We start from the raw sequence: 27,204 nt of genomic DNA, 5'->3' as shown, positions 1-27,204 counted from the left end.
TGGCGGCAGAGTCCCACACCTCCCCAGCCTTGCCCCAGGTGTCCCTGGTCTGCTGGAGACGGTCCCCAGCAGACCAGGGGCACCCGGAGCAGCTTTTCTCGCCCCGGAGGTCGAGGTGGCGGGACCGCTGCGCTCTGGGCGGTCCCGCTGCCTGCGAGCTCCAGGGCGAGAGAGCCCCGTTCGTAAGTGCGGATCTGACGTAAGTCGGATCCGCGTAACTCGGGGACTGCCTGTAACTTTCCTAGCGTCTACACAAGCCAACTGCTATTTCAAAATTAATTCAAAATAGCGGAGGGCTTATTTCGAAATTGGTAAACCTCATTCCACGAGGAATAGCACCAATTTCGAAATTGCTATCTCAAAATAAGTGCTGTATAGACGCTTATTTCGAAATAGGGGGCCTCCAGCCCTTCTCAGGTAACTTCTGACCTGATGCCCAAATGTGATTCAGCGTCCAGTCAGTGTGGACGCGCTATTTTGAAATAGCAAAAAGCTATTTTGAAATGCATTTTGTGTGTGGACACGTTATTTCAAAATCTTATTTCAAAATAACTATTTCTAAATTAGATATTTCGAAATAACATTGTAGTGTAGACATACCCTGTCAGGAGGGCTGTTATCAAACACTTGGGTAAAAGTAACAAGAGTCAGGGTAAAAAGGGATTTAGGATTCTCTTAAGCCTCATTGACTTTCAGTGGGACTTGGGGCGTTTATGTGGCTAGTTTAATTTTTGAAAATGGACTTAGGCTCCTAATTCAAGTGCTTTTGGAAGGTTTTACCTGGGCCTGTTATCTTAGAAAAAAGCTGTATAAAATTATAATGAAATACAAAAGCCACTTTGGTCTCTTTAACCTATCCCACGATACAAGAAATGACTACTTCTAAAGCATTCAGCCCGATTTGAATAAGTGCATGACTTATCTGTTTGTGTTGCTGTTCCTCTGAGCCTAATTCATTAATGCACTTCAATATTGAGATTTTGAAAAGTCAGACTATTCAAACTTACATTTCCCACAGCACTACCACAGATCACTAGGGTCTCTCTTCATGTATGCCCTGTATTCTTATTCATATATTGTGAACTTCAGTGTCTTAACTACAATAGCTTCTGTAAAAATGCCATGCATTCTTGAAGTACAATTGTCTTGTCTGTCTGCCATAAGGATGGGACCAAGACACTATATTATATATCCAATCTTTCACCTTATTTATCGTTGGAGGTGGAAAAGACTCTGCTAAAATGTGGATGATTACCATTAAGATGGAGTATAATTTCTAAAAAGAAGTAATTTAATTAGGAGGTTTTGATATTAGGAACTAAATTAACTAACTCTTTGCATATTTGAGAGAGGTTAACTTTTGCATGTTTGTATTTTAGTTTCTGAACTAAACTTTTACATCTCTGAATGTACTGTCTTTACTTATTTCTTCTATGTTTCCTGATATTTTTCCTAACACTGTAATTCATTGTATCAATCTTCACTTTAGCAACATGGGTCTCCGGATAGGTGTGATTAACTGAGCACATTGCATATATTTGTGGTTGTTCGGGGGAAATGTTTACATTTCCATCTGTTGTTGCAAATAGCATCTGAGTCTAAAGATTTGTCTACACTTGCAAGTTTTATTGCCAAAAAAAACTTTTTGGTGACAAAACCCAAAGAGCGTTCACATTGCAACACAACAAAAGTCACAACAAATGCCCAATTTTGGTGACAAAATATTTCCACCCCTTCATGAGACTTTTGTTTTCCCCCCTCCCTTTATTTCCAACAATCTTGTGTGTATTACAGTGGTTTTGGGGATTTTTTTGAGTTTTAAGTATGTTTCCTACAATGCCCAACTAGCCCAATTAGTCACACTGGCTAGTGCTTTGATCTCTGCTGCTCGGAAGCCCTGTTAACAGGTAAAGAAATGTGCCCCTCCAACCTGCAAAATCTTTAAAAATCCATTTCTTTGTGTCTGGCTTGGCTCATTCTGGCATCTTCTCAGGGAAACAGGGGTGGCTATCACTCAAAACGCTCTCCTGCTTGGAGCACCACAGAGCTTTTGGGTCTTATTGATATGTGAGGTGAAGAATGGGTGCAGTCACAGCTATGAGTGACCTGTAGGAAATGGGACGCATATGGTCACATTTCTCGAGCCCTGTGTGAGAGGCCCTACAGTGCAGACCCAAGATAAAGGAACTCTGGCAGGCTTTCCAGAAGATGAAGGAGGCAAACAGCCGATGTGGTGTGGCATACATACAGTGACCCTATGTCCCTTTTTTTCCCCGAGACAGTCCCAGATTTAAGGGTTCTGTCCTGGTGTCCTGATAAAGGTGGCAAATGTCCCTGAGAACCCGTTGGGATCCGGCTACAAATGGCACCGCCATTTCCCCCCCTCTTCGGGACACCCTCGCAGACACCCAGCTCTAACGCAGCCCAGCAGCAACACCCCGCCACTGCCCAGCATGTAAGCTGTTCCCTTGATGTTTTGCGTGGGTACCCATGGCCGCTGCCAGTGGCGTGCAGTGTCCAGAGCACCAAGCTCCCCTGCAGCATGTGCTGCTGTCTAGCACGCCCCCGCCCCCTCCCCCCCCCGCTGCATGGCCCCTCTCTCGACTGCCTCTCCTGTGTGCAGCCTTCAGCTCAGCCTCCTCCATCCACAGGCAGTCACTGCCGCTGCCAGAGGGGGAGGAGTGCTGGTTGGAGCCTGGGAGCTGCCGCTGGAGTCCTGGAAGAGACCGCTCAGAGCCTGGCTGGAGTGCTGCAGAGCGGGGAGTGCTTGGGGTCTGCCGGTGCGCTCTGTGCATGGCCCTTTCTCCCTCCACCTCTTCCCACTCCTCTGGTGGAGCTGCCTTGCATGGACCCACTCACACAGCCACGCTCCACAAGCCGGGTCTGCGGGGTGGAGGCCTCCCCCATGCTCCTGCTAATGGAGCCAAAGCTGGTGTGGGGACTACAGTAAAATTAGCACCGTGGGTGGCCCAGCTCAAGGCCCGGCAAGTGGTCCTGCCTCAGAAGCACCTGAGGTTGGGACTGCAGGGATTTCTGGGGCCCGACCACAGACTCCAGCCCCGCAAACTAGAAGGTGGGGGAGGGGGAGGGGAAAACTAGGGGAAAAGGGGGTGGGAGAGGAAGGGCCTTGTGCTGAGAGGAGGGCAGGGCAGGATAAGAAAGGGGAAGGCACCTAGGGACAGGGTGGAGGAGAGACAAATGCTAGGGGGCCAAGTGGAGACAATGAGGAAAAGGGTAGGAGGAAGGAAAGGAGGTGGCGGTGGGAGGGTGGAAGGGACAGGGTGATGCTGGGAGAGGAGAGGGGAGAGGCATTGGGGGCAAGAAGAGGAGGTGCTGGGAGAAGGATTGAAAGGAAGGGTGGGCATAAAGGCGGGGATGGAGCAAGTCAATGTGTGAAGGCACAGAGGGGCTGAGGGGAACCGGGGCAGAGGGTGGTGAGGGGGTGGGCATTAGGGAAAAAGAGGGCAAGGGCGGCAGGGGCAGTGAGGAAAGGGGGAGGCACCAGGAAAGGGCAGGGGGAAAGTACAGGTGCTAGGGGATTCTGGGGATGAAGCAGGAGGACAGACACGTGGAGGAGAGGGACCAGAAACAGAGGAGAGCGACAGGGCAGGAGTGTAGAGGGAGGTGTTAGGAGAGGAGGGATAGCTCACATGATCAGAGTGGGGCTACTGGAGGAGTGGGTACGGCAAGGAGAGAAGGGCAGGTCCCACGAGAGCTGAGGGCAGTGAGACGGGCAGGAGCCAGGACAGCAGAGGAGGGGAAGAGGTGGAAGGGCAGCAGGCACCAGGGGAGCTGATGGAGTAAGGGGAGGAGACAGAGCAGCAGAAGGAAAAGGTAGAGGTTTATAAGATATTAATAACTTGGGTGCCACAGAGGCACATCCAAACAAGCCACATGAGCTCAGTACTGGTGCTCAACACAAAATTCATTCTGCTCATGGGAGGAAACTCTTAGAGGGGACACTTCCCCCAGCCCTTCTCTCCTCCCCCCAAGTTAATGTGACACAAATTGGGTTATTGCAATTGCAGGATAGTTGCATGAGGGGGGTTTGGTGGGGGCCAAACTTATCCCTGTTGGTAGGAGGATGGTGGGAAAAGTTCTTAGGGGGGTCACATGACACCTTTTATTTCTGGTCATGTGTCCATCTAGACCACGAGAGTGTTACCTCCTGGGGTTTGGCTAGTGGGGGTCAGGGTGTGTGGCTAATGTGTCCCTAATTTTGGTTCAGAAAATATGGTCACCATAGGCATACACGACATGCCATTTTAATAAAGAACTGGATGCAATCCTGGGTGGGGACCCAATATCCACATCCAATGAGAATGTAGATACGTCCCATAGCACAGAGTCAGAAACAGTTGTCCTGGAGACAAAAGTTATTGATGAAGAGGTGGAAGCAAAGGGGTTAGGTTCAGTCTGGTGACAAGCTGTGCACCGGGCAGTGAGGAATTGTTCTTAAGTCCTAATGTTTGTGAGGCCTCTCAGCAGCTGTATGTGGAATATGAAGGATGGGAAAAGATACAGGATTATGAAGCAAGGGAAGAGACACAGGTAAGTTACTGTGCAGGTGGGCAGCGGGGGCGGACCTATTGGTGGCCATGCGGAACAGTAAGTTGCCCTAGGACAGCCCGGGGAGGGGAACGGTGGTGCAGAGCAGTAAGTTGCTGTGTATTGCAGTGGGATGGGTGGCGTGGGAAGTTGCTCTTGTAGTTGGGGGAGTGGTGGTGCAGAGTGAACGGAGGTTGTATTTCTGTGATTTGGCTAAGCCCTGTCTGAGTCTGTGTTATGTCCTAACAGAGCACTGATGTACACAGAGATACCAGGTGTTGAAGCTTTGCTTGATGTACTTACTAGTTTTCTCATGAAGATTCCATAGCAGGGCTACCATTTTCCCATCTCCATGGAACAATACTTTCCCAACCATTCCTCATACTGTGCTGCTGGAACCAAGGCAACACAGAGTTTGGTTGAATAAAGAGTGGGGCCTGTGGACAAATACAGGTTTAATACAAAATGTTTCCATGTACACCTGCTACACAAATGCTAATTGTAATTTCTTGGGGACTTAAAACTCCTTTACCCCAAAATTTAAAACTCACCATGATCAGAGGGTCTGAAGAGATCTGTGTTTGCCTCTAGGGTAACAAGAGAAGTGGCAAAGTTTTGTTCAGAGACATGCATGTTAGTGAAATGTTAAAATTTTTATCATGAAGAATAGTAGTCACTCCATTGTTAATAGTTACTTTTCCAGACCAGACCTTGAGAAGTCAGGCACATTCACCAGCAGACAGACTCTGTCAATGAAGGAAATCAACAGGGAGGATGAGGGAGGATCTGGTCAAGGATGTGTTGCATCATTCGATGCTTTGAACAGAGAAAAGGGAGCAAAGAAGAGCTACAGAGATGGAAGTGAGAACACAAACCACTAGCACATGCTAATGCTCATGGAAGACCAAAATGAGATGTTGAAGTGTCTTATCAAGACGCAGCGCGAACACAACCAAAGGTCTAATTATCAACACATGCAAAATTCTTTGTTCAGCAACCCTCCCTCTCCACCTACACATTTACTTTCAAAATCAAGAAATGTGTTTTTCTCAGCACATTCCACTCCCTGTGAAAGCACTTGTGACTATCTACTGCTCACGTCTTGAATACTGTGTACAGATGTGGGTCTCCTCACCTCAAAAAATATATTTTGGCCTTAGAAAGGGTTCAGGGGCTAGGTAGGGTAATTAGGGCAAGCGGAGTTGCAAATAAAGCCCGTGATTTAAATACCCTGGGCTTCATTTGCATGTTCCCAGGCACCACCATTTTTAAATCCCCCTTAGTCCGAACTCCGTGCCCACGGCTACATGCGGCACAGAGTAGGTAGTTCGAATTAAAGATCTTAATTCGAACTACCATTACTCCTCATTCCACGAGGAGCAACAGTAGTTCGAATTAGGATCTTTAATTTAAATCCCTGGCTTCATTTGCAACTCCGCTTGCCCTAATTACCTATCTAGCTCAAACTAACGAGCTAGTGTAGACGTACCCCTAGTGAAATAGTTTTTTCTAATATCCAACCTGGACCTCTCCCACCACAACTTGAGACCATTGCTCCTCGTTTTGCCATCTGTCACTACTGAGAACAGCCTTTCTCCAGCCTGTTTGGAACCTCCCTTCAGGAAATTGAAGGCTGCTGTCAAATCCCTCCTCACTCTTGTCCGAGACAGAACATCAGGAATGACTGCCCGTCGCAGGGAGCCATAGCCTGTAATACCTCTGAGGCTGGTATAGGGGGCTCTGTCTGTGAGGTGGAGTGTTTTCCATATAAGGGCATGTAAATTAATAATCTTCCCCTGCTCGCTCCACCCATTGCAGTAACAGATCAGCCAGTGGGCTGACTGGTGCTCAGGCCTGCTACTCCACCCACTGCAGCAAAAACCAACCTATGGGGTGATAAGTTCACAGGCAATAAAACAGGCAGGCAGCCCCTCTCTCACTGGGGATTCGCATTGAGTGAACGCCTGGCCTGATCACCCAGACGCCTTGCACCCCCCGCTCTTGAGTCTTACTGAGCGTACTCCGAGTTGGTCGACCCGAGTGGAGACAGTTTATGAGCGTGTGACCAGTACTTGTGTTCCTGCTGTCTCCAGAACTGGTATAACACCCCCCCCCCCACCATCATCCCTATCCTAATTGATTTTTTAGTTGTCCTTATTGCTTGCCAAGTGACAGTGGCTAAAAAGTTACTAAGTTAGTTTATAAATAGTTGTGGTTTAGGTTTTTACTGTTTCCTTGTATAAAGTTGTGTAAATAGTCAGCCCTATGGATAATACCAGTGTTAATTCAACTGTTCCTAACCCCTGGGCAGTTATTGGGAATTATTGTGATTTAGAAAAGCCTCAGGGAATTGTTTTGTGTTGTCTGGCAATCTGTTTAATTTTTGTTCTGATGATTGTCTGGCGCCATCAAAATAAAATCAGTTTGTGCTTTTTGAAACCCCCAGTTGTGGTCTCATCCTTTCCGGCATCCCTTCGAACCTCGTGTATTACGGGGACTGACAACTCTTTGCTTCTGCAGACTAAACAGACCCAACTCCGTCAGCCTCTCCTGGTAGGTCATATGCTCCAGCTCTCAAATCATTTTGGTTGCCCTCCGCTGGACCCTCTCCTAGGCGTCCACATCCTTTTTATAGTGGGGGGCCCAGAACTAGACACAATATTCCAGATGTGGCCTCATCAGAGCCGAATAAAGGGGAATAATCACTTCTCTGGATCTGCTGGCAATGCTCCTCCTAACGCAACCTCATATGCCATTAGCCTTCTTGGCTACAAGGGCAAACTGTTGACTCATATCCAGCTTCTCACCCACTGTAACCCCCTGGTCCTTTTCTGCAGAACTACTACTTAGCTGGTTGGTGCCCAGCCTGTAACAATCCTTGGGATTCTTCCGTCCCAAGTGCAAGACCGTACCCTTGTCCTTGTTGAACCTCATCAGATTTCTTGTGGCCCAATCCTCCAATTTGTCTAAGTCACCCTGGACCCTATCTCCGCCCTCCAGCGTATCTACCTCTCCCCCTAGCTTACTGTCATCTGCATACTTGCTGAGGGTGCAATCCATCCCCTCATCCAGGTCATTAATAAAGATATTGAATAAAACCGGTCCTAGAACCGAACCTTGGGGCACTCTGGTAGAAACCGACCGCCATCCTGACATCGAGCCATTCATCACTACCCGCTGGGCCTGGCCTTCTAGCCATCTTTCTATCCATCTTACCGTCCATTTATCCAATCCACATTCCCTTAACTTGCTGGCAAGAATATTGTGGGAGACCGTATCAAAAGCCTTGCTAAAGTCAAGGTATATCATATCTACTGACTTTCCCATGTACACGGAGCCAGTTACCTTACAGAGAACATTGATTAGGTATGCCTAGAAATCCTTGCTGGAAAAAATGTTAAATTTTCTGCATGAAAGTAGATATTAACAGAAATTCTGAATTTGCTTGTTAAAGGTAGCTTTATCAGAAACTTGAATTTTTAAATTAGTAAATGTAAAATTAAAGTTGACAATATTCCTTTTCTCTGACATCTGTGACAACACTGTATGAACCTAACTTCCTTGTCCCTTAACAAAAAGAGAAATGGTGAGGTGCCCATAAGTGTTCACAAACTAATCTAAAATTTTCCATATATAGGCAAATAGAAATTTAAGCTGCATCCACAAAAAGACTGAATGGGCTCAAGTTTGGTGTTCTTTTTAAGAGGAGCTCTGGGAAGGAAGATACAATGGGCTATGCAAGGAAGGGAATGATTGGGAAGGGAAGACCCAATGTGTTGGTATTTGGATAGCCGAACTCAGTGCACACTTGTATCATCAAGGAAAAATGTTTTGTGTTCACAATACGTTATCTCAATCATTCTTGACCAGTGGTGAGGGAACACTTCAAACAGTGGAGATGCTGAAAGCCAGCCCTCTTACCTCTGTCTGCTCATCCCCTTCCTGTTGGGGGTTGGCACGGGACCAAGCACAGAGCCCTGGGGTGAAAAGCCGGGACTGGTGTGGGGAGGAGGGACAGCTGGGAGTAGTGGAGCCAGCAACAGAGCCCTGGTTAAAACTTAGGGATGCAGCAGCATACACCTCTCCCCTACATGCCTAGTTCTCATGCCTAATTTCTTGACTTAATTCTTAACCAATCTTTCCTCATGCTTACTAACACATAATTACTGAGGACTGCATACAGGCCAGTCTTGTCTCTTCAAACCAGTTTTGAGTAACTAGTGTGCAAAAAATGCACGTGGACAATTTCTTTTGTTTAATAAAAAAATCAAATTTTCATGATTTAAGACTCAAATAGATTTTCTTCACACATTGGAAAAGTGCCTCTCTGGGCTGAAGCAAAGTATGAAACATTTCAGTGTGAAGGATATTTTTAAAAAAAGACTTAAAGCCTGTGTGTTCTAAATAGAGGCTGAGAAAGCAAATACCTTTTTTAACTATAGCACTGCTAGTAAAACTCAGTAAAGCAATATTTTTCTTTTAAATATTAGTCTTTATCTCCAACCAGGGCGTGTTTTAGCGTAAAGTATTTGAGAGAAGTGTAATTTAGTTGACAGCTACCATCTCATTTCCGCCTACATAGGATTTTTTCTCTGACATCTGCAAGCCAGGCAGTTGAGTGTAGAAAATTACATGGGGAATAATTATATGGTCTTTGACTAAAAAGCAGTAATTCTAATAACTTACACTGAAGTCCAGCAGAACGCAGATTTATGTCTTCTTTCTGTTCAATTGGAAACCAGTATATTTAATTTGATTAAAAAACCTTTGGTATAGATAGATGGGAAATGACACATGTTTGTATAAAGATTTATACTAGAAGTATAGGCTCTTTCTCTTTTACTCCTTCAGATTGATAAGAAGTTTTGTTTAGCCATTTAGAGGACAGCACAGATCACTGATGGAAAAACAGATGTATGCATATTGCATAATGTGTTTCTGCACTATAGAGATCCTCTTGGCTCTATTCAAAAACATTGCAATTATTTGATGGTGCTAAAATGGCAAAAGAGCAAGTTTATAGTGTTTTGTACTTTCATAAATCTTGAGATATATACTTTTTCTTTAAAATGTTTTGAATATAAAATATCAATCTCCATTTTGAATATGAAAAATCACTATTTTTACATAACCTGCTAATGTAGAAGTTTTACTGGTAGTGAGAAATTGTTCGTACATGTCTCTCTGTAATGGAAAACTTTAGGCTCTCTGCCAATAAATAACAGTATTTAAACAAATACTTGTAGCTAAAGGTAGTCTGTGTTTTTTCATGTAGTAACAGTCTGTCATCGGACTTCATTGCTTCAAAGGATACTCAGAGTTTGAATTGTGATTAATTATAAGATAATTTACTGGTGTTAGACCATCTTTGTTAACATGCTTTAGAAGTGCATGCGCTTAATGAGCAAGGATAGCCATACTTGCTTTTTAGGGTTAGTTTTTTCTTAGCTTGTAAAGCATTTTTCATAGAAATTTGCATTAAGGCTTGTAGGTATAACTAAATACACTGAAATTAACTTGCTTTAAAAACCATGCTCCATATAATTCCCAATACTTGAAATAATTTGCTGTATTCTTTTTGGAGATATCTCTTGTATTTCACCTTTTTTCCACACTTGGAAAAGGCACATTTCCTTGGGCAGCATTATGGTCTGTCTTAAATCTTTTTGGCTCTTTGCTTCCTAATCAATCTCAGCTAGCATAAGATAAGTACAGCACTAGTCACTATTTCTGTGCAGCAGTGCTGTTGCTGCAGATTACTAATGAATGCTAGGGTGCTGACATCAATCTTCAAAGTTAAGTACAGCAATGGCAGCTGTGTCAGTGGCACTACACATTAAATGGAATTAACAACTGCAGGGTTTGTAGTGGATAAGTGATAACATTTGCTTTGGTAAATATATCAATCTATTTTTAACCTATTCCAACTAGGTAGGTCATGACAGGATATATATTCAGTCCACCACTCCAGATTAACCCAGTGAATGAATTCATAGAATCATAGAAGATTTGGGTTGTAAGAGAACTTAGGACATCATCTAGTCCAACCACCTTCTCAATACAGGACCAATTCCAACTAAATCATTCCATCCAGGGCTTTGTCAAGCCTCACTTTAAAAACCTCTAAAAACCTGGATGAAGATTTAATCACCACCCCAGGCAACCCATTCCAGTGCTTTATCATCCTCCTAGTGAAATAGTTTTTCCTAATATTTAATCTAGACCTCCCCCACTGCTTCTTGTTCTGTCATCTTCCAGCACTGAGAATAACCTGGCTCCATCCTCTTTGGAACTCCCCTTCAGGTAATTGAAAGCGGCTATCCAATCCCCCTCAGAAGAAAAAAAATGAAGACTAAATAAGCCCAATTCTCCCAGCCTCTGCTTATAAGTCGTATGACCAAACTCCCAAATAATTTTTGTTGCCTCGGCTGGACTCTCTCCAATTTGTTCCCATCCTTTCTCTATTGGTGAATAAAGAGGAATAATTTCTTCCCTCAAACTGCTGGCAATGTTCCTAATAATGCAGCTTAATATGCTGTTAGCCTTTTTGGCAACTAGGGCACACTATTGACTTATCCAGCTCTTCATTTACTGTAATCCCCAGGAGGTGGGGAGATAGACAGAATGCACATCCTCATTTTGGCCCATGACCACTTTGTGAAGGTGTAAATAAACTGGAAGGGGTACTTCTTAATGGGGCTGGTGGATCACAAAGGCTGTTAAACCAACATCAATGCGGAATGGTTGAGAAAGGTGCATGATGCACACATCTTTAGGAACTCCTGCCTCTTCAGAAAGATGCATGCTGGAACTTTCTTTCCAAACCAGAAAATCAGAACCAGAGAGGTAGAAATGCTAATAGTGATCCTTGGCAACCCAGTCTAGCACTTGCTCCCATGGCTCTGGACTACTGTAAGGTGCAGTTCAACAGCAGGCTGAGCTAGTGCAGAATGGTGGTTGAATGTGCTTTTGGGCATTTAAAGGGAAGGTTTAGGAGTCTACCGACTAGGTTGGACCTCAGCGAATGCAACATTCCCTTGTGGTGGCAGCCTGTTGTGTGTGCCATGATCTTTGTGAGAGCAAGGGGAGAAGTTATCTGGCAGAAATGGAGGCTGAAGCAGAGTGCCTAGCCAGATTTTGATCAGCCAGACACCAGAGCAATAAGGAGAGCACAGCACAGGGCAGTGCAAATCAGAGAGGCTTTGAAAGAAAGTTTTTATGAATGTCCAGTTTTGAGAGTTATGCATGTTGCCCTCAATGAGGTGCCCCTGCATTCAGTCTGTTTGTCTGTAATCCCCCATCCCAACCCTGCAATACAAGCAATAAAGCAATAAATGTTCATGTGTTTTTTATTTAGGGAAGACAGCAGGGACAGAAAAGAAGTTCATGATGGGACCCGAAGGGTGGGGAGAGCAGAAACATACCTCTTGAGCCCTGGAGATTGAGCATGAGATTGTCCTTGAATACCCCCTCCACAGGATCATGTCCATTCCCAGGGGCCCCAGGACACTATGGAACTGGTGAGGAGGGAAAATTGTTGTGCATGGAGTTTGTGGATGAGGTGTTCCTCTAAATGCTCTCTGCCAAGCGCTCCATTACAGCCGTCCGGACGAAAAGCTAGGGGGTTGGTTATGGGGTCCAGTCATGCGGGAGGGATGGAGTGTCAGATGCTGAAGCCATGATAGCAGCAGAGGAATCAGCTAATAGCCTCCCCTCCTCCTTCATCCTGGTTGCCATGCGAGATACCTCCGAATCACACAGAGTGATAGGGAGCTGATGCTGACAGAATGTGGCCAGAAACCTGGGCCTTATGCTATACTGCGGTGACACCACACCACTTACTGGTGTCTTTGCATGGGACGATGCCCTACCGTGGAGGATGGCATAATGCAGCCTCCTCAGAAGGATCAAAGGGTTCCTATCTGTGAGTTTCATGGAAATATGCAAGGAGGATACAATAACAAGCTGTTCTGGGCTCCCTGCACTGTGTAGGCACGGAGGGTGTGTCTAGACTACATGCCTCCGTCGACAGAGGCATGTAGATTAGCCAGATCGGCAGAGGGAAATGAAGCCGCGATTAAAATAATCGCGGCTTCATTTAAATTAAATGGCTGCCCCGCTCTGCCGATCAGCTGTTTGTCGGCAGATCGGGGCAGTCTGGACGCGCCGCGCCAACAAAGAAGCTTTTCTTGATCGGCACAGGTATGCCTCGTGAAACCAGGTTTACCTGTGCCGATCAAGAAAGGCTTCTTTGTCGGCGCGTCGCATCCAGACTGCCCCGATCTGCCAACAAACAGCTGATCGGCAGAGCGGGGCAGCCATTTAAATTTAAATAAAGCCGCGATTATTTTAATCGCGGCTTCATTTCCCTCTGCCGATCTGGCTAATCTACATGCCTCCGTCGACGGAGGCATGTAGTTTAGACGTACCCGGAGTGTCCACACATCAAACCCAATTGCCTTTACCCACTTGTAACAAGAAAAAAATCTGCAAACTCCCCAGAAGTGCCCTTCCTCGGGATCAGTGCTTGGCTGGGAATTGTCCTGGGAGGAGCAGATTGGCTCTAAGGTTATAAAAAGTTCTTGGCTTTCTCTACTTGCCAGCTAGCCATCTTCTTCTCTCTCTGCCGTCAAGTTGTCCTCATGTTGCTGCCCAAAGTATCTTGGGTTGACTCCATGGTCTGGTTTTGGAAGCTGGTTGGGTCCCCACCTAGAATTGCATGTAGCTAGCCATAGAAACAGCATGTTTGTGGCGATGCATGAGACTGTCTATTTGCCTCCTTTGTCTTATGGTAGGACTGCCTCAGCTCCTTTATTTTAACTCAACACCAGGGATCTAAGGTACATCTACACTAACTCGTTAGTTCGAGCTAGGTAGGGTACCGTTACACAAGGAGTAATGGTAGTTCGAATTAGGATCTCTAATTCGAACTACCTACTCCATGCCACATGTAGCCGCGGGCACGGAGTTCAGACTAAGGGGGATTTAAAAATGGTGGTGCCTGGGAATATGCAAATGAAGCCCGGGATATTTAAATCCCAGGCTTCATTTGCAACTCCGCTTGCCCTAATTACCTTACCTAGCTTGAACTAACAAGCTAGTGTAGACGTACCCTAAGCGAATAGTCGACTACCTGAGAAGCCTAGGCTTATTGGGCAGTCTAGTCAACTACTTGATTCCATCCCCCGCCTTGCTGCCTCTGTATCAGAGACAGAAAGGAGTGGGGGAAGCAGGAGCTGGTGCTAGGAGGAGCCATCTTAAAAGCCGGTTCCTCCCAGCATATCTCCATGGTGCCACCTCTCCCCAATCCCCGCATGGGGGGGGGGGAGGAGATGCTGCTGCGATGCAGCCTCTCTCCGTGGTGGTGCAGGTCCCCATTAAAACCCTTGGGGGATCCAGGTCCGAGAGCTCCCCCTGCTGCACCTCTGCAGTTTAAATGTAGTAGGAGCCGGTCTACCTGTGTGCCCGGCTCTTACTACATTTCAACTGCAGAGCTGCAGCGGTGGTAGCTCCTCTAAACCCCAGTGCGAGCTGAGACTGAAGAAGCCTTCCCTTATCAACTTACCATGTAGTTGATAAAATTATATTGACTACACGATTAAATGATGCTTACCTGCCTCTTAACATCCTTACTCAACACTGCTGGGAGTCCCTGGAGCATCCTTTTGCCACCAGGGAGTTTGCGATCTGTGATTGTAAATATTGGGGTGTCTTTTGCTGTTTTGGAGATCCAAGAGAATGGATTCCTCTCCCCACATCTCGATGAGGTCCAACATCTGCACACTCCATGTTGGCGCTCTTTTGTGTCCCTGGGAACTGGAGCTCATGGGACTTGAAGTGCTTCCCACTCTGAGGTTTGCTCTCAATGCTGGCCACACGGGAAATGAAATTCAAATTTCCTGGGGCTTTACCTGTTCACCTGCAGAGCAGCAGGGGTGAATGTTCTGGCAAGAGCAGAGTGGAGTGTTGTAGGATGCCTCCCAGAGACCAAGAACTTCAACTTTTGTAATGCCATGCCTACACTACCATAAATTTTGACCAGGCAAGGCCAAAAATTGCATTACCTCTCGTGAAAAGCAGATGTACCAAAATCAACTTCAGCAGCCGTTAAGGTCAATTGAATGGGATTGGTAGTGTGGACACATCGTTTAGGCCTAATTTGATCTAAACTCCTAGTATAGATCAGACCTTAGAGTGCTTTGTAGTAACACAATGTAGATTTACACAATACAAATTACAAAACTTGTGTGTATTGTATACCACATCATAAACATAGCTTGATTATTTTTTTTTAAACTGAAATGGGTTTGTCTCTTTTAGAATCGGTTTCTTCATATGAGGCCTGATCCATGGTCCAAAGAAATCATTGGAAAGACTCTCACTGACTTCAGTGGGCTGAGTACATGATTCTCTTGAGACAATTAAACTTGTTTATTATTAAGTGCCAAGATGTTACAGGCCATTATGGTTTTTCTTTTGGAATATGTAGCAAAATGTGAAGTATTGCATCTGTTTTCAATCTTATTTGAGTTTTGAAGCTATTCTCTAGTAAAAACTTTGGCTATGCTCTAAACCTTATGTTAAAGAAGTAAACAAAAGTTTTGTAAGAGCTGGAAAGCAATGTTTTATAGTTTGTGTAACAGCTCTGTCTGCATCCAGTCTTGCCTTAGTGTAAATATAGATCAAGAAGTTGAACATTTATAATTAGTGGCCAAATGAGCAATTATTACACCTAATCAGCTGGGCACACACATTCAGGCTGCAGACATGAGAAGTCGGGAGTAAAGGGGGCAACTGCCCTCAGGGGCGGTCCTAGATTAGCTGCCAGCAACTGGTGCCCTAGGTGAACCATGCAATTGGCACCCTCCCCTCCATACCCTTCAATGATATTGCATTTGGCACCCTAGACGACCGCCTAGTTTGCCTATATGGACGGGCCGTCCCTGCCTGTGACCAGTGTTCCTTGTCTGTGTGCTTGTGTGATCACTCGAGAAATTTAAATGCTGCCCATTTATTTTGCTCATGGATGGAAAAAATCTACACATGGAGGAAAAGATTAGAGGGAACAATGCCTGTGGCCCAATGATTCAAAAGGGCCCAAAGGTTCCACGATGGCTGGAGCCTTTAAGTCTGTGCCAGAATGCCAGGTGGTGCTTATGCCAGGAAGAGGGGAGGCTATCCCCAGCCCCACCCTTTCCACCCGAGGCCCTGCCACTCCTGCAAGCATGGCACCACCTCCACACACATCTTGCCCAGGGGCCCCGCAATTCTGTCATCTATCCTGTGCACATTAATCCAAAAGCAAATATTTAGAGAAGCTTAGATAAGACAACTTTTCATTAAGTCATGGTATTTTTTCTGGTATCATAGTATTTCACATTTGCCAACTTTCCATTTACTTTCCTGGATGTGCCTGATCTTATGTTGTTTGTTTGAACTGTGTTCATAGAGATTGTGCGTATCACAAAAAAGGGGGACACAAAATAAAGAGTTTGAAGTTTTGTGTGTTTCCAGTAAGACCCTATGCTGGGGTGGCTGCCCCACTCCTGCAGGAAAAGGATTAAAGCAGGCTGGAGAAAGCCTGCACAAAATCAGAGAACAGCTTGCTTGGTCAGCTGTGCCATAAGGAGCTGCTCAGCAGAGCAGTAGGCAGTTGGGTTCTGGCCAGTGAGAGTGCAGGACCAGCTCCCACAAAGGAGAAGCACTTAGGCAGAGCAGTGCTGGGCAGGCTAAGGGGAACTAAAGGGAGGCTCTATCTTGTCACCTCCCAGGCTGTAGGCCTTGATACAAGGGTCAAGAAGATGCAAGAGTCATGGGAAAGTGGCCCAGGGAATGTCAGTAGTTCAGGGAGAGTGAAGGAGGGCAGGACAGGCTGCTGCCAGAGGGTCACTGGGCTGTGGCCCAGAGTGAGATTTGCACCACACCTTGCTATGACGGAGAGTGGCCTATATTGATTGTGGCTGACCCTGAGGCTAGACTTTGGGGCTGCAGTTGGCCACAGTTGCAGGTGAGACTGCTGATACCCTTGGAAGAGGGCGAGAAATCAGACTAGTGGGCACTTCCAGAAAATGACACAGGTCCATATGGAGAATGATGAAGGGCAAGACACCTGCCAAAAAATGGTGCTCTGCTGTGAATCACAGCCCAGTGTGACCACTATTGAATGCCAGTGTGGAACTGAAAAAAGGATTGAGACCTATTAATATTACTATTCCAAAGCAACAGACATTCTTTTTTATTAGATCGTGCCTCAGTTTTGTAGAGGGGGGAAAACTGCTGGTTTTTAAAAATTAATAACCCAAAGTATATGATTTTTAAAACCTCTTAGGCTTAAAAATCACATTATTTTTTCGAATTTGTAATATGTTCTAAAATAAACATAATTCTGAGCAAGGCCAGGGAGCAGAGCAGATGGTTTCGGGGTGGCACTACATACATGCTGGTACTATGTGTGACCTGCTGGATTCCATCCTGGGAGGGGGGCCAGTCATCTTCCCCTGCCATCGTCATAGAGTCTGGCCAGGAAACACCCAGGCTACGTCTCCACTGGCATGACTTTCCGGAAATGCTTTTAACGGAAAAGTTTTCTGTTAAAAGCATTTTCAGAAAAGCGCATCTAGATTGGCAGGATGCTTTTCCGGAAAAGCACTTTTTCCGGAAAAGCGTCCGTGGCCAATCTAGACGCGCTTTTCCGCAAAAAAACCCCAATCGCCATTTTCGCGATCGGGGCTTTTTTGCGGAAAACAGAACTATGCTGTCTACACTGGCCCTTTCGGGCAAAAGTCTTTTGGAAAAAGACTTTTGCCCGAATGGGAGCAGCATAGTTTTTCCGGAAAAGCACTGATGATTTTACATGAGATCGTCAGTGCTTTTCCGGAAATTCAAACGGCCAGTGTAGACAGCTGGCAAGCTTTTCCGGAAAATCATCTGATTTTTCCGGAAAAACTTGCCAGTGTAGATACAGCCCCAATGTCTGCAGGATGGCTGGGTGGTAGAGAAGGAGGAGGAAGCCAGCCAGGTGACCATGCGCACCAGCCATGACCTGCTCCTCATCCTAGAACCAGTCCTCCCCCTCCCCCCAGGTGTGTCTCTGGCTTTGGAGGAGCCCAAGCAGGGCACTTCACTTTACCTATCAACATGTAGGCATCAGTGACAGGTTGCAAGGGGCTGCATGCTCCTCTCTCAGCCTACTTGGCCTGGGAGGGTCACATAACAGCCGTCAGTGGCTGTGCACATGGCGCAGCATACAGGAGCACTCAACCCTATGATGCTCTCACACAGGAACCCTTTGATCCTTCTCACAAGGTTCCTGGAGCGGCCTGTCTTACTCTGGCCTCCATGGTGGGACACTACTAAGGAATCTGGGGTCATGGAACCACACAGCAGTGCCGCACATGGCAGAGGGTCATACCTGCATTCAGCATTTGCTCCCAGTCAGGTGCAGCAACGTAGAGGAGACTGATCATATGCATGGGAATCTGCTGGGGGAAAAGGAAGTGGAGGGGAATCCACTAGCACTCTCCAGCAAGCAGTGTCTTCCTCTCACACACACTTTTCCCAGCACACATTCACCCCCATCCAGCAGGCAAGGAGAGAAGTTCTCTTTCTGCGGGATGCTGCCAGTGCTGGACCTGGGGTGTGCAGGACACAGAAGGAAGCTGAGGCACCCCGTGCCCCCTCCTGCCCACAGGCTTCTGACTCGTCTGGTAACTTCCCATGCATGCTTGTCCCTGGGCCGTAGATATTGAGATGCTCCCCTGGGACATCGGTGCCCCTGCAGGAAAGTGCACGCTGTCTAGGCAACAAGAGAGTTTGCTCAAAGCACACCGCCATCATCTGAGACTGTCAGTGTCGGCTCAGAGATTAGGGCTAGGCTTCATATACAGTGACCCCTGGCATGGCTGCCCTTTTCTTCACAGCTGGGTCAGCTCTGAGCTTGGTGCACTTCCACCTCCCATGCCATCTACTCAACTCAGAAGGATCTGCAATTGGAAATGCACCCAGGAGAACTTCATGCAGGAGCAGATGGCCTGCCTGCAATCCTTTGTGCAGGGACTCGAGGATGAGTGCCAGCAGTGGGCCGCCAATCAGGAGGGGTGCTGGGTTGAGTGGGAGCAGAGGAAGGCCATTTGGGACCAGCTGGCATGCCAGCACAATGCCATGTTACCCTCCTTCACCTCAGTGATAGAGCCCATGGCATTGTGCATGGAGCGGGCTGCCAGCCACATCCCTGCACACACACACCCCATAGCTTGCCTTCCTAGCTTCTCCAGTGACTGCCGGGGCCCCAGAACATGGGGCAGTGGGATCTCTAGGGCAGCCAAAGCCTCCCGACCATCCAGAGGCAGGCACTACTCTGTCCCATCCCTGAGCCCCCCTTTTACCCTCCCCCATTCCAGGTTCTTTACCCAGTCCCACCCCGGTTCCATTCCCCCCCCTCCCCAATCAAGAGTGCTGTTTTGTCAACAAAAAAAATGTCTTTATTGTTTGCTCTGCAGGAGACAGGGGAAGGTGGGAAGGGAGGGCAGAGGAAGGGAGAGCAGGAGAAGGTAGGGGTAGGAGATGAAAGGCATACAGAGGGTGTATGGGATCCCCTTGTGGAGAGCCCTGAGGGAGAGTCTCTCAGATGGCCTTGCATGAAACTCTCCCTCAAGGCCTCTCTAATGAGCACAGCCTCTTGATGTGCTCTCTGTATGGCACTGATGTGTCTGGTTGCTCAAATTCCCTGGCCAGATGTTCAGTCTCAGCCGCCCACCCTGGCAAAAGAGTCTCGCCTGTACTTTCACAAAGGTTGTGGAGCATATGGCAGGCCACTGCCACAAAGGGGATATTGTGCTCACTAAGGTCCAAGAGGATGAGGAGACTCCTAAGCCTCCTCTTTAAATGGTCGAACGCATATTCAATGACCATGCATCAACCTGGTGTTGAACTGCTCCTTTCTGAGGTTCAGGCTGCCCGTGTAGGGCTTCATGAGTCAGGGGAGCAAGGAGTAGGCTGCATTGCCCAGGGTGACAATGGGCATGTCCACCTCCCCAACTCTGATGGCACAGTCGGGGAAAAAAGTGCCGGTGAGCATCTTTCAGAATAGGCAGGTGTTCTGGAAGATGCAGGCATCATGCTCCTTTCCCAACCATCCCACACTGATGTTGGTGAAGCGTCACTTGTGATCCATGAGATTTGTAGCACCATGGAGAAGTATTCCTTCCTAATGATAAAGTCCAAGGCACAGAGGATGGGGATGTGTGTACCATCTATGCTCCCCTCTTCACAGTTGGGGAAGCTCATGGTGGCAAAGCCATCCATGATGCTGTCCACGTTCTCCAGAATGACAACCCTCACGTAGCAGCACATGGTTGATGGCCTTCGCTATCTGCAGGAGCATGGGCCCACAGAGTTCCTGAAAGGTGGCCTTCCACATACAGAAATTCTGCAGCCACTGCTGATCGTCCCATAGCTTCAGGAAAATGTGGTCCCACCAGTCCGAATTCATCTCCCACCACCAGAAGCAGCATTCCACTGTGTCCAGGGGATCGAGGGTCATGCGCAGCAGCAGGAGTGCCAAGATCTGGTGAGCAGGGCTTGTGGTCCACGGTGGAGTTTGTCCTGCAGGTCCTCATCCTTGTCCTGCTGGAGCAACATGCAGGCAGTCTGGAAGTACTGCACTATGAGGCACGGTACGAGGCCCGTGAGCCTATCACTGATTTTCAGTAGCTCTGGCTCTGTGCTGTGGCATCTGCAAGGGCAACCAGAGCATAAGAAGGCACGTGTCCACTGTGTCCCTTTTGCGTCCTGCGAAGGGGGAGGCAGTGGAGGAGTGACTTGTGAAATGCAACTGTAGAGAGTAACTCCTGAAAGCACGCATTGCAGCTTGCCTGACCAAGGAGCCACAGGAAGTATCCGCCCTCCTTGTGCCCTCCACAGAGTGCTTACAGGGCTCTAAAACCGAGGCATGCTCCATGCTATTTTGGACTAATTCTAACTAATTTCGAGGTTTCCCCTTAGTGGTGATACACTATTTTGATTTTGTTAAAGTGGGAGTTAAGTTGATTTGAATAATTTCAAAATAGTTTCTTAATGTAGACATGTCCATAGTATGCCTCTCTCTACTTCAACAGTCCACTCGCAGCTCTGTCTGGTCAATGCATACCTATGAATTCTGGGTATCATCATGAAGTCTCCTCTCATTTGAGCATAGGGAAATGCCCACTTGCTGCTCCCGCCAGCCGTCCTGCTGGCCACGTGCTGCTGTCTCACCCACAGCCCACCAGCTTGTGGTGGATATGGCTGTGGGCCAAATCCAGTGATTCCAGTTCTTGGCCCAAAGCACAGGCCAGTCACAAAAAATTACAGCATCTGCTGAAATAACTTTAAAATAATAAAAGAGACTCATAGAATCATAAGGCTGGAAGAGACCTCAGGAGGTCATCGAGTGCAGCCCCCTGCCCAAAGCAGGACCAGTCCCAACTAAATCAACCCAGCCAAAGCTTTCTCTTTATGGAGTCTATTCTAGCTCTATCATTGGAACGGGGGAGAAACAGGTTGAACAAGTCTTACAGTTCACATTTGGAGGGCATGTAGCCTGCTGATTCAGAGTCCTGCCCTCCCCCTCTTAACCTCACACACAGGTCTTTGGTAGTGGAGCCCTTGTCCACCTGACGTTCTTTACATTAAGAGTGTCTCTCTTTTTGAAGTGGGTTAAACACAGTCCAACTTTTTCAAGATCAAAAGATCCGCGTCTAGACTGCCGCTTTTTTCAAAATTGAACTTTTTTGGGGAAAAAATGGCTGTCTAAGTACGGATCTTTTGAGAAATAAAGCCTTTTTCAAAAGATTCTGTAAACCTCATTTTATGAGGGATAAGGAATCTTTTGAAAAAGGCTTTATTTCTCGAAAGATCCTTGTCTAGACTGCCGTTTTGGGGTTTTGGGGTTTTTTTTTCAAAAAAGCTCCATTTCGGGGGAAAAAGGCGGTAGCCATGTTTATTCTAATGAAGCACAGGATTTTTAAATTCCAGCTTCGTTAGCAATTTTGATGTGCCTAATCTACATATCTCTGTTGACAGAGAGGTGTAGTCTAAACACACCCTTGTTTTCCCCCAATAATTACAGACACTGCAATTAGTATTAACACAATTTGTGACCCTACCCCAGCCAAGTTGATTACAATGAGCAAAAGACCACTCTATCAGCTGAATATCTAACACATCTAAGTAAAGCAGGAGCAAACTATATTTACATAAACACACTCAAGCTTTCTTTCCTATTCCAGCTGGCTGTAATGGAAGCATTGATTCAGACCCTGCTTACAGTATGTATATTGTGTGCACACACAATGTATTTTATCTGAGGGGTCTTGTTTGTTATACTAACACATATCAAGATTTTTTTAAATGCCAATTGAGAGTTAGGCTCTCTTTTGGTTTGGAAGAAATGCTTTTTAAAAAACAAGTCATGCTAGAGGGATCAGATTGGAAAGGGGGTGGGTAGTATAAAATCCTGTTATCATGACCACAGGATTTTATATGCAAATTATTCCCAGGATAGAATATAGTGGTATCTGAGGCCTGTTCCTGCTCCCATACTAGTTAATGGCAAATCTCCCAACAAGGAGCAGGCCCCATGGAGAAATAAAGGCCAAGCTCATACAGAATAAACTGAAGGGGAACTACCTCCTTCATGCTGTCCTTTTGAGGGGAGAGAATAAACAAAAATACCTTTTCTGTATAGTATTCAGGGGCGGCCCTCGACTAGCTGCCAGCAACTGGCACCCTAGGTGAACCATGCAATCGGCGCCCCCACCTCCAAACCCCTCAATGATATTGTGCCACTATTTGGTGCCCCATTTAGCTTGGCACCCTAGGCGACCGCCTAGTTCGCCTATATGGACGGGCCGGCCCTGATAGTATTCTGTGTCTTTTTTTTTTTTTTTTTTTTTTTTTAAAGAAACACACAACTTGATGAGCTTTGTGAGGTTTCTGAAACTTTCAGAAAAGTTGGAATATCATCCTGCAAGCCATGACTAAAACACACCAAAATAAGGGAAGCATGTTCCTTCCCGCTTCCCCATAATGCTAATAATACTTATACACAATAACATGTTATATATAGCACCTTTCATCTGAGGATTCTAACTGAGATCTGTAGTAAACATTCAGTTAATTAGCTACTGCCTTCCTCTGATATCCTTTCCTTTGACGGAGCAGAGGAAATGCTGAAGTTTGTAATTGATGCTTCCGTTTGAAGTGGAAAGTTTTTAGTTCTAATACCCATGGCAAGATAAATTTATAGTGATACGCAGATAAAAACAGACTATTTCATCACTGACTTGTAAATATTTGGACAGGATAGAATTACACGTGACTTCAATTATGCTCTCTATTTCCTTTCTATTTATAGTAATGGGCTGGCCGTTACTTCAATTAAGAGATAGTTCCCTAGCTGATACCAACCTAAGTTCAAAAACAAATGTTTTTTCTGTGTATTCAGCCATCTTAGATTACATTACTGTAAGCTGAACCTGGATTTTAAAAACCATATATACCACATCTTTTAAAAAAAAAAATTCTGAGATTTGGTTTCTAACATAACTATCAACAATTCCATTTTTTATCTAATGACACTAATACCATTGAGAGGAAAACAAAAATAGCTCTAAGTACACAGGTTTTATCCCTTTATTCTTTGAGTGATGTCCCTGTTGTAGCTGGTTGGGCTGCGCATGCGTATTAGATGTTTGTGATGTTAGCGTGGCTTGGGAAGGTGTCCTACCACAGAGGATGGAGTAAGGCTGGCCTCCCTGAGAACCTAGTGAGAAGGATTTGAGGAGTTCCTATATGGGAGCTTCATGGAGCTGAATAGGCAAGACTGGTGTTCCATCTGCAAACACATGAACAAGCTGTTCCGTGCCCTCCATGCTCTGTAGGCAAAGTGACAGCATGCTGCCCCTCACACCCCATTGCCTGACCCTTCTTGTAGTTAGAGAAAGTTAGAGGACTTACTGGAAGTACCCTCCCTGTGGTTGTTGATGGCCTGGGAGATGTCTTGGGAAAGGGGGACTAGCTCCAATGTCAAGACCAGCTCCTGGCTCTTGGGCAACATCATATGACTAGTCTTCTCCTTCTTCTTCTCATGGCCTTCTGCCATCTCACTCTCCCACAGGCTGACACCAGGCGTGCCTTGGACAGACTTGATGATCATGGTGGGGGAGCTGGCCACACTCCCCCCAGAATAGCATCCAGCTGGTCATAGAAGCAGCAGGTGTGACATGCTGCCCCAGAGTATGTGCTCTGCTTCTTGGCCTTTTGATAGGACATCTGCAGCTCCTTGAGTTTCACCCTACACTGCTAGGTGTCCCTGGAATGGCCTTTCACCCAGAGGCAGCTTGTGATCTTGCCATAGATATTGACATTCCTTTTTTTCATCCCGAGGTCATTGAGAATGGCTTCATACCCCCACACACCTCGATGAGGTCCAGGATCTCCTGGCCACTCCAGGCTGGAGCTCTTCTGTGCCCATGGAAAGTGGAGGCCATGGGAGCAGAAGTACTTGCTGTCGTCAGTGTTGGACAGATTGCTCATGGAACTCATGTCCACATGTCCTGTAGTGTGCTGCTCGCTTGCAAAGGACTCACAAAACTGTCCAGATGGGACATGCCAGTCTACTATTCCCAGGGCTTTTTGAGCTCTATGGGAGAGCAGTTGAGGCGGAGGTTGTGGCCAGAGTGGTCATAGCAGACAGCTGTGAGAGGCCCCCCGGAGACCAATGGGGTTGAATTTCCAGCAATGTAGTGTCTACCCTATTGTATCTGTGGCCATGCATGGTCAGAAATAGCATTACTCCTGGTAAAAAGCAGGACTACCGGCATTGACTTCAGCACCCCCTAAGGGTGGTGCAACAGGCTTGGACCAGTGCCAGGATGCAGCGACTGCTGGAGCTGAAGCTGGCGCTTCACAGCGGCTCTGGGGGCAGGGGCTGAGGTACACCTGGCTTCGGTTCCAGCAGTTGCCACCTGGCAGGCGGCTGCTGCAGCTGAAACCAGCTGTTCACAGCAGCCCCTTAGCAGACCAGTAACATTTTATTTGCCTTTTTGCATATTCATTATTTGCATAATGAAGTATGCAAATCAAACATTTCCAGTCCACTAAAAGTTTGTGATGGGTTTGCCGGTCCATGGTATAAAAAAAGATTGGGAACCACTGAGTTAGTTTATCAACCATGGCCAGTTACTTTTGGAGTAAAGTGCTAGTGTGAACCAGGCCTTAGTGAAATGCAAAGATTTAAGCTCAAGGAAATAGCAACCTTTTTTAATGAAAATTAATTTCTCAATTTAAACTGGCATGATGATCCTTTCACTGAGCTTATTGTGTGACTTACTTTAATACACCAATATAACATTTCATCAGTTTAAAAAAAAATAAAAGAGCTTGCAAACCTGCATCCTACAATGTACTACTTATGCATGTAGTAATGCAAGGATATATGTAATTATTTGCCTTGTACAATGTCTGCTTTTTTTCTTTTGATCAGAAATGGAATATATACTTAGCAGGCTTCTTGTACTTTCTAAATTATAAATCTATCTTGCTTATAAGAACAAAACAGATGAGCCTTAAAAGAAAACAGTTACACAAAGCTTTCTTTATTGTTTGTGCACCTTAATATGATAACCAATTTCCTGAACTTGTTTATGTAGGGTTGTCCAGCAGTAATGGAGTGGGGCTGTTACTTGAAATTCAAGTATTTTTAAATGAGAAATTAAATTTTGTAATGATATTATATGAATAAAACATGCATATCTTTTAAAATCCACTCTGAATGGAAAATGTTCATTGAAGAAAGTCAAGTAATCTAATGTACTTACGTAATTCTGCTGAAGAATAGACTGGCAGATTTACATGAAAATATCATCTGACTGATGATGTGTCTCAGATTGGCATTCTGTATTTTTATGTTTCATTTATTAACCAATTTCTCTTTACTTGTGGCTTTTTTGTGTAAATATGTCTTTTGCTATCTTTAGGAAAGTACTTTCTTACTGAGGTTAAAAAGATATTAAATGATGCTTTTATTAAAAAGAAAAAAGCTTACTAGTAGCAACATCCTACACATGACTATAGGCAGCTGCAGTATATTGAATATCGTCAGAAATAGCCACAAATATTTTTATAGCTCTATACTTGGAAATGTTTCTTATGGCACTGGTCATGCTAGTGTAGGTTGATGTTAGTCACCCTATGGTTAAAATAGTAATTGAGGTCCATTTTCAATCCTTTACAAGCATACAAATCTCAGTGGCTTCTCCCATTGGTAGATGTGAAGTGAAATTGGCAAGGGATCCCTGGATTATAAATTCCTAAATTTAACAGGTGTTCCCTGGAGTTTAAAAAAAACCACACAGACACTTTCCTCCTCCCCTCCCCCCATTTTGTAGCAATAAAATTTGTTTTATTGGATTTCCTTAGGAGTGATCTATCTAGAACAGGGATCTCAGGCTCCTGGCCCAGGAGACATCTACAGCCCAAGCACCTCCCTAGTCTCCCCCACAGAATAATTTGATATTTAATCAGGCCTGCACAGCTGCCAGCACAGGGAAGTGGAGGGTGCGGTGGCATGCAGGGACTCACCCAGCAATACGTAAGCCCCTAGCACCTCCCCCCATTTCACTTTCTGCAGCTTCCATAGGCTGAGAATGGTGAACATGTCCTCTGGGAGCTGCAAGGCTCTATGCCTGTGGACACGCAGGGAAGCAAAAAGTGTCTGCTCGCTTGCAGCTAACCCTGACACACTACATATGGCTGGCACGCCAAGGTTCCCCGTCCTGTTTTAAAGGTATCTCTTAGAATCATAGAGCTGGAAGAGACCTCAGGAGGTCATCAAGTCCAGCCCCCTGCCCAAGGCAGGACCAATCCCAACTAAATCAACCCAGCCAGGGCTTTGTCAAGCTGAGACTTAAAATCCTCTAAGGATGGAGATTCCACCACCTCCCTAGGTAACCCATCCCAGTGCTTCACCACCCTCCTAGTGAAATAGTTTTTCCTAATATCCAACTTAGACCTCTCCCACTGTAACTTGGGACCATTGCTCCTTGTTCTGCCATCCGCAACTACTGTGAATAGCCTTTCTCCACTCTCTTTGGAACCTCCCTTCAGGAAGTTGAAGGCTGCTATCAAATCCCCCCTCACTCTTCTCTTCTGCAGACTAAACAAACCCAAATCCCTCAGTGTCTTCTCATAGGTCATGCACTCCAGCCCCCTTATCAGCCGCTGGACCCTCTCCAATGTGTCCACATCCTTTCTATAGTGAGGGACCCAGAACTGGACACAGTACTCCAGATGTGGCCTCACCAGAGCTGAATAAAGGGGAATAATGACATCTCTGGATCTGCTGGCAATGCTTCTCCTGATGCGCTTTAATACGCCTTTAGCCCACTTGGCTTCAATGGCACACTGTTGACTCATATCCAGCTTCTCATCCACTGTAATCTCCGTGTCCTTTTCTGCAGAACTGCTACTTAGCCATTCGGTCCCCAGCCTGTAACAATGCTTGGGATTCTTCCATCTCAAGTGCAGGACTCTGCACTTGTCTTTGTTGAACCTCATCAGATTTCTTGTGGTCCAATCCTCTAATCTGTCCAGGTTACTCTGGACCCTATCCCTGCC

At 46.1% G+C, this 27,204-nt stretch overlaps 1 protein-coding gene across 3 annotated transcripts in view; it reads left to right on the top strand.

Moving 5' to 3' along the window:
* The window catches only part of RAB40B (RAB40B, member RAS oncogene family), a 74,958-nt gene that overhangs the window by 20,783 nt on the left and 26,971 nt on the right, over positions 1–27,204 (top strand). Inside the window, exon 2 of one of the 3 annotated variants that reach the window (XM_075903535.2) lies at positions 21,816–21,854. The exons of 1 other annotated variant lie outside the window; for it this stretch is intronic. In XM_075903535.2, coding sequence (XP_075759650.1) covers positions 21,816–21,854 — 39 coding nt within the window. Of the gene's footprint in view, positions 1–11,348; positions 12,069–21,815; positions 21,855–27,204 lie in introns of those variants that run through there. One more of the 3 variants, XM_089771975.1, reaches the window with a different exon arrangement.

The sequence above is a fragment of the Pelodiscus sinensis genome, chromosome 20 (assembly GCF_052426305.1).
Source record: "Pelodiscus sinensis isolate ZL-2025 chromosome 20, ASM5242630v1, whole genome shotgun sequence".
In the NCBI taxonomy this organism is placed as follows: Eukaryota; Metazoa; Chordata; order Testudines; family Trionychidae; genus Pelodiscus; species Pelodiscus sinensis.
Note: the sequence above shows the minus strand (reverse complement) of the source record. Positions and strands in the feature narration are given on the sequence as shown.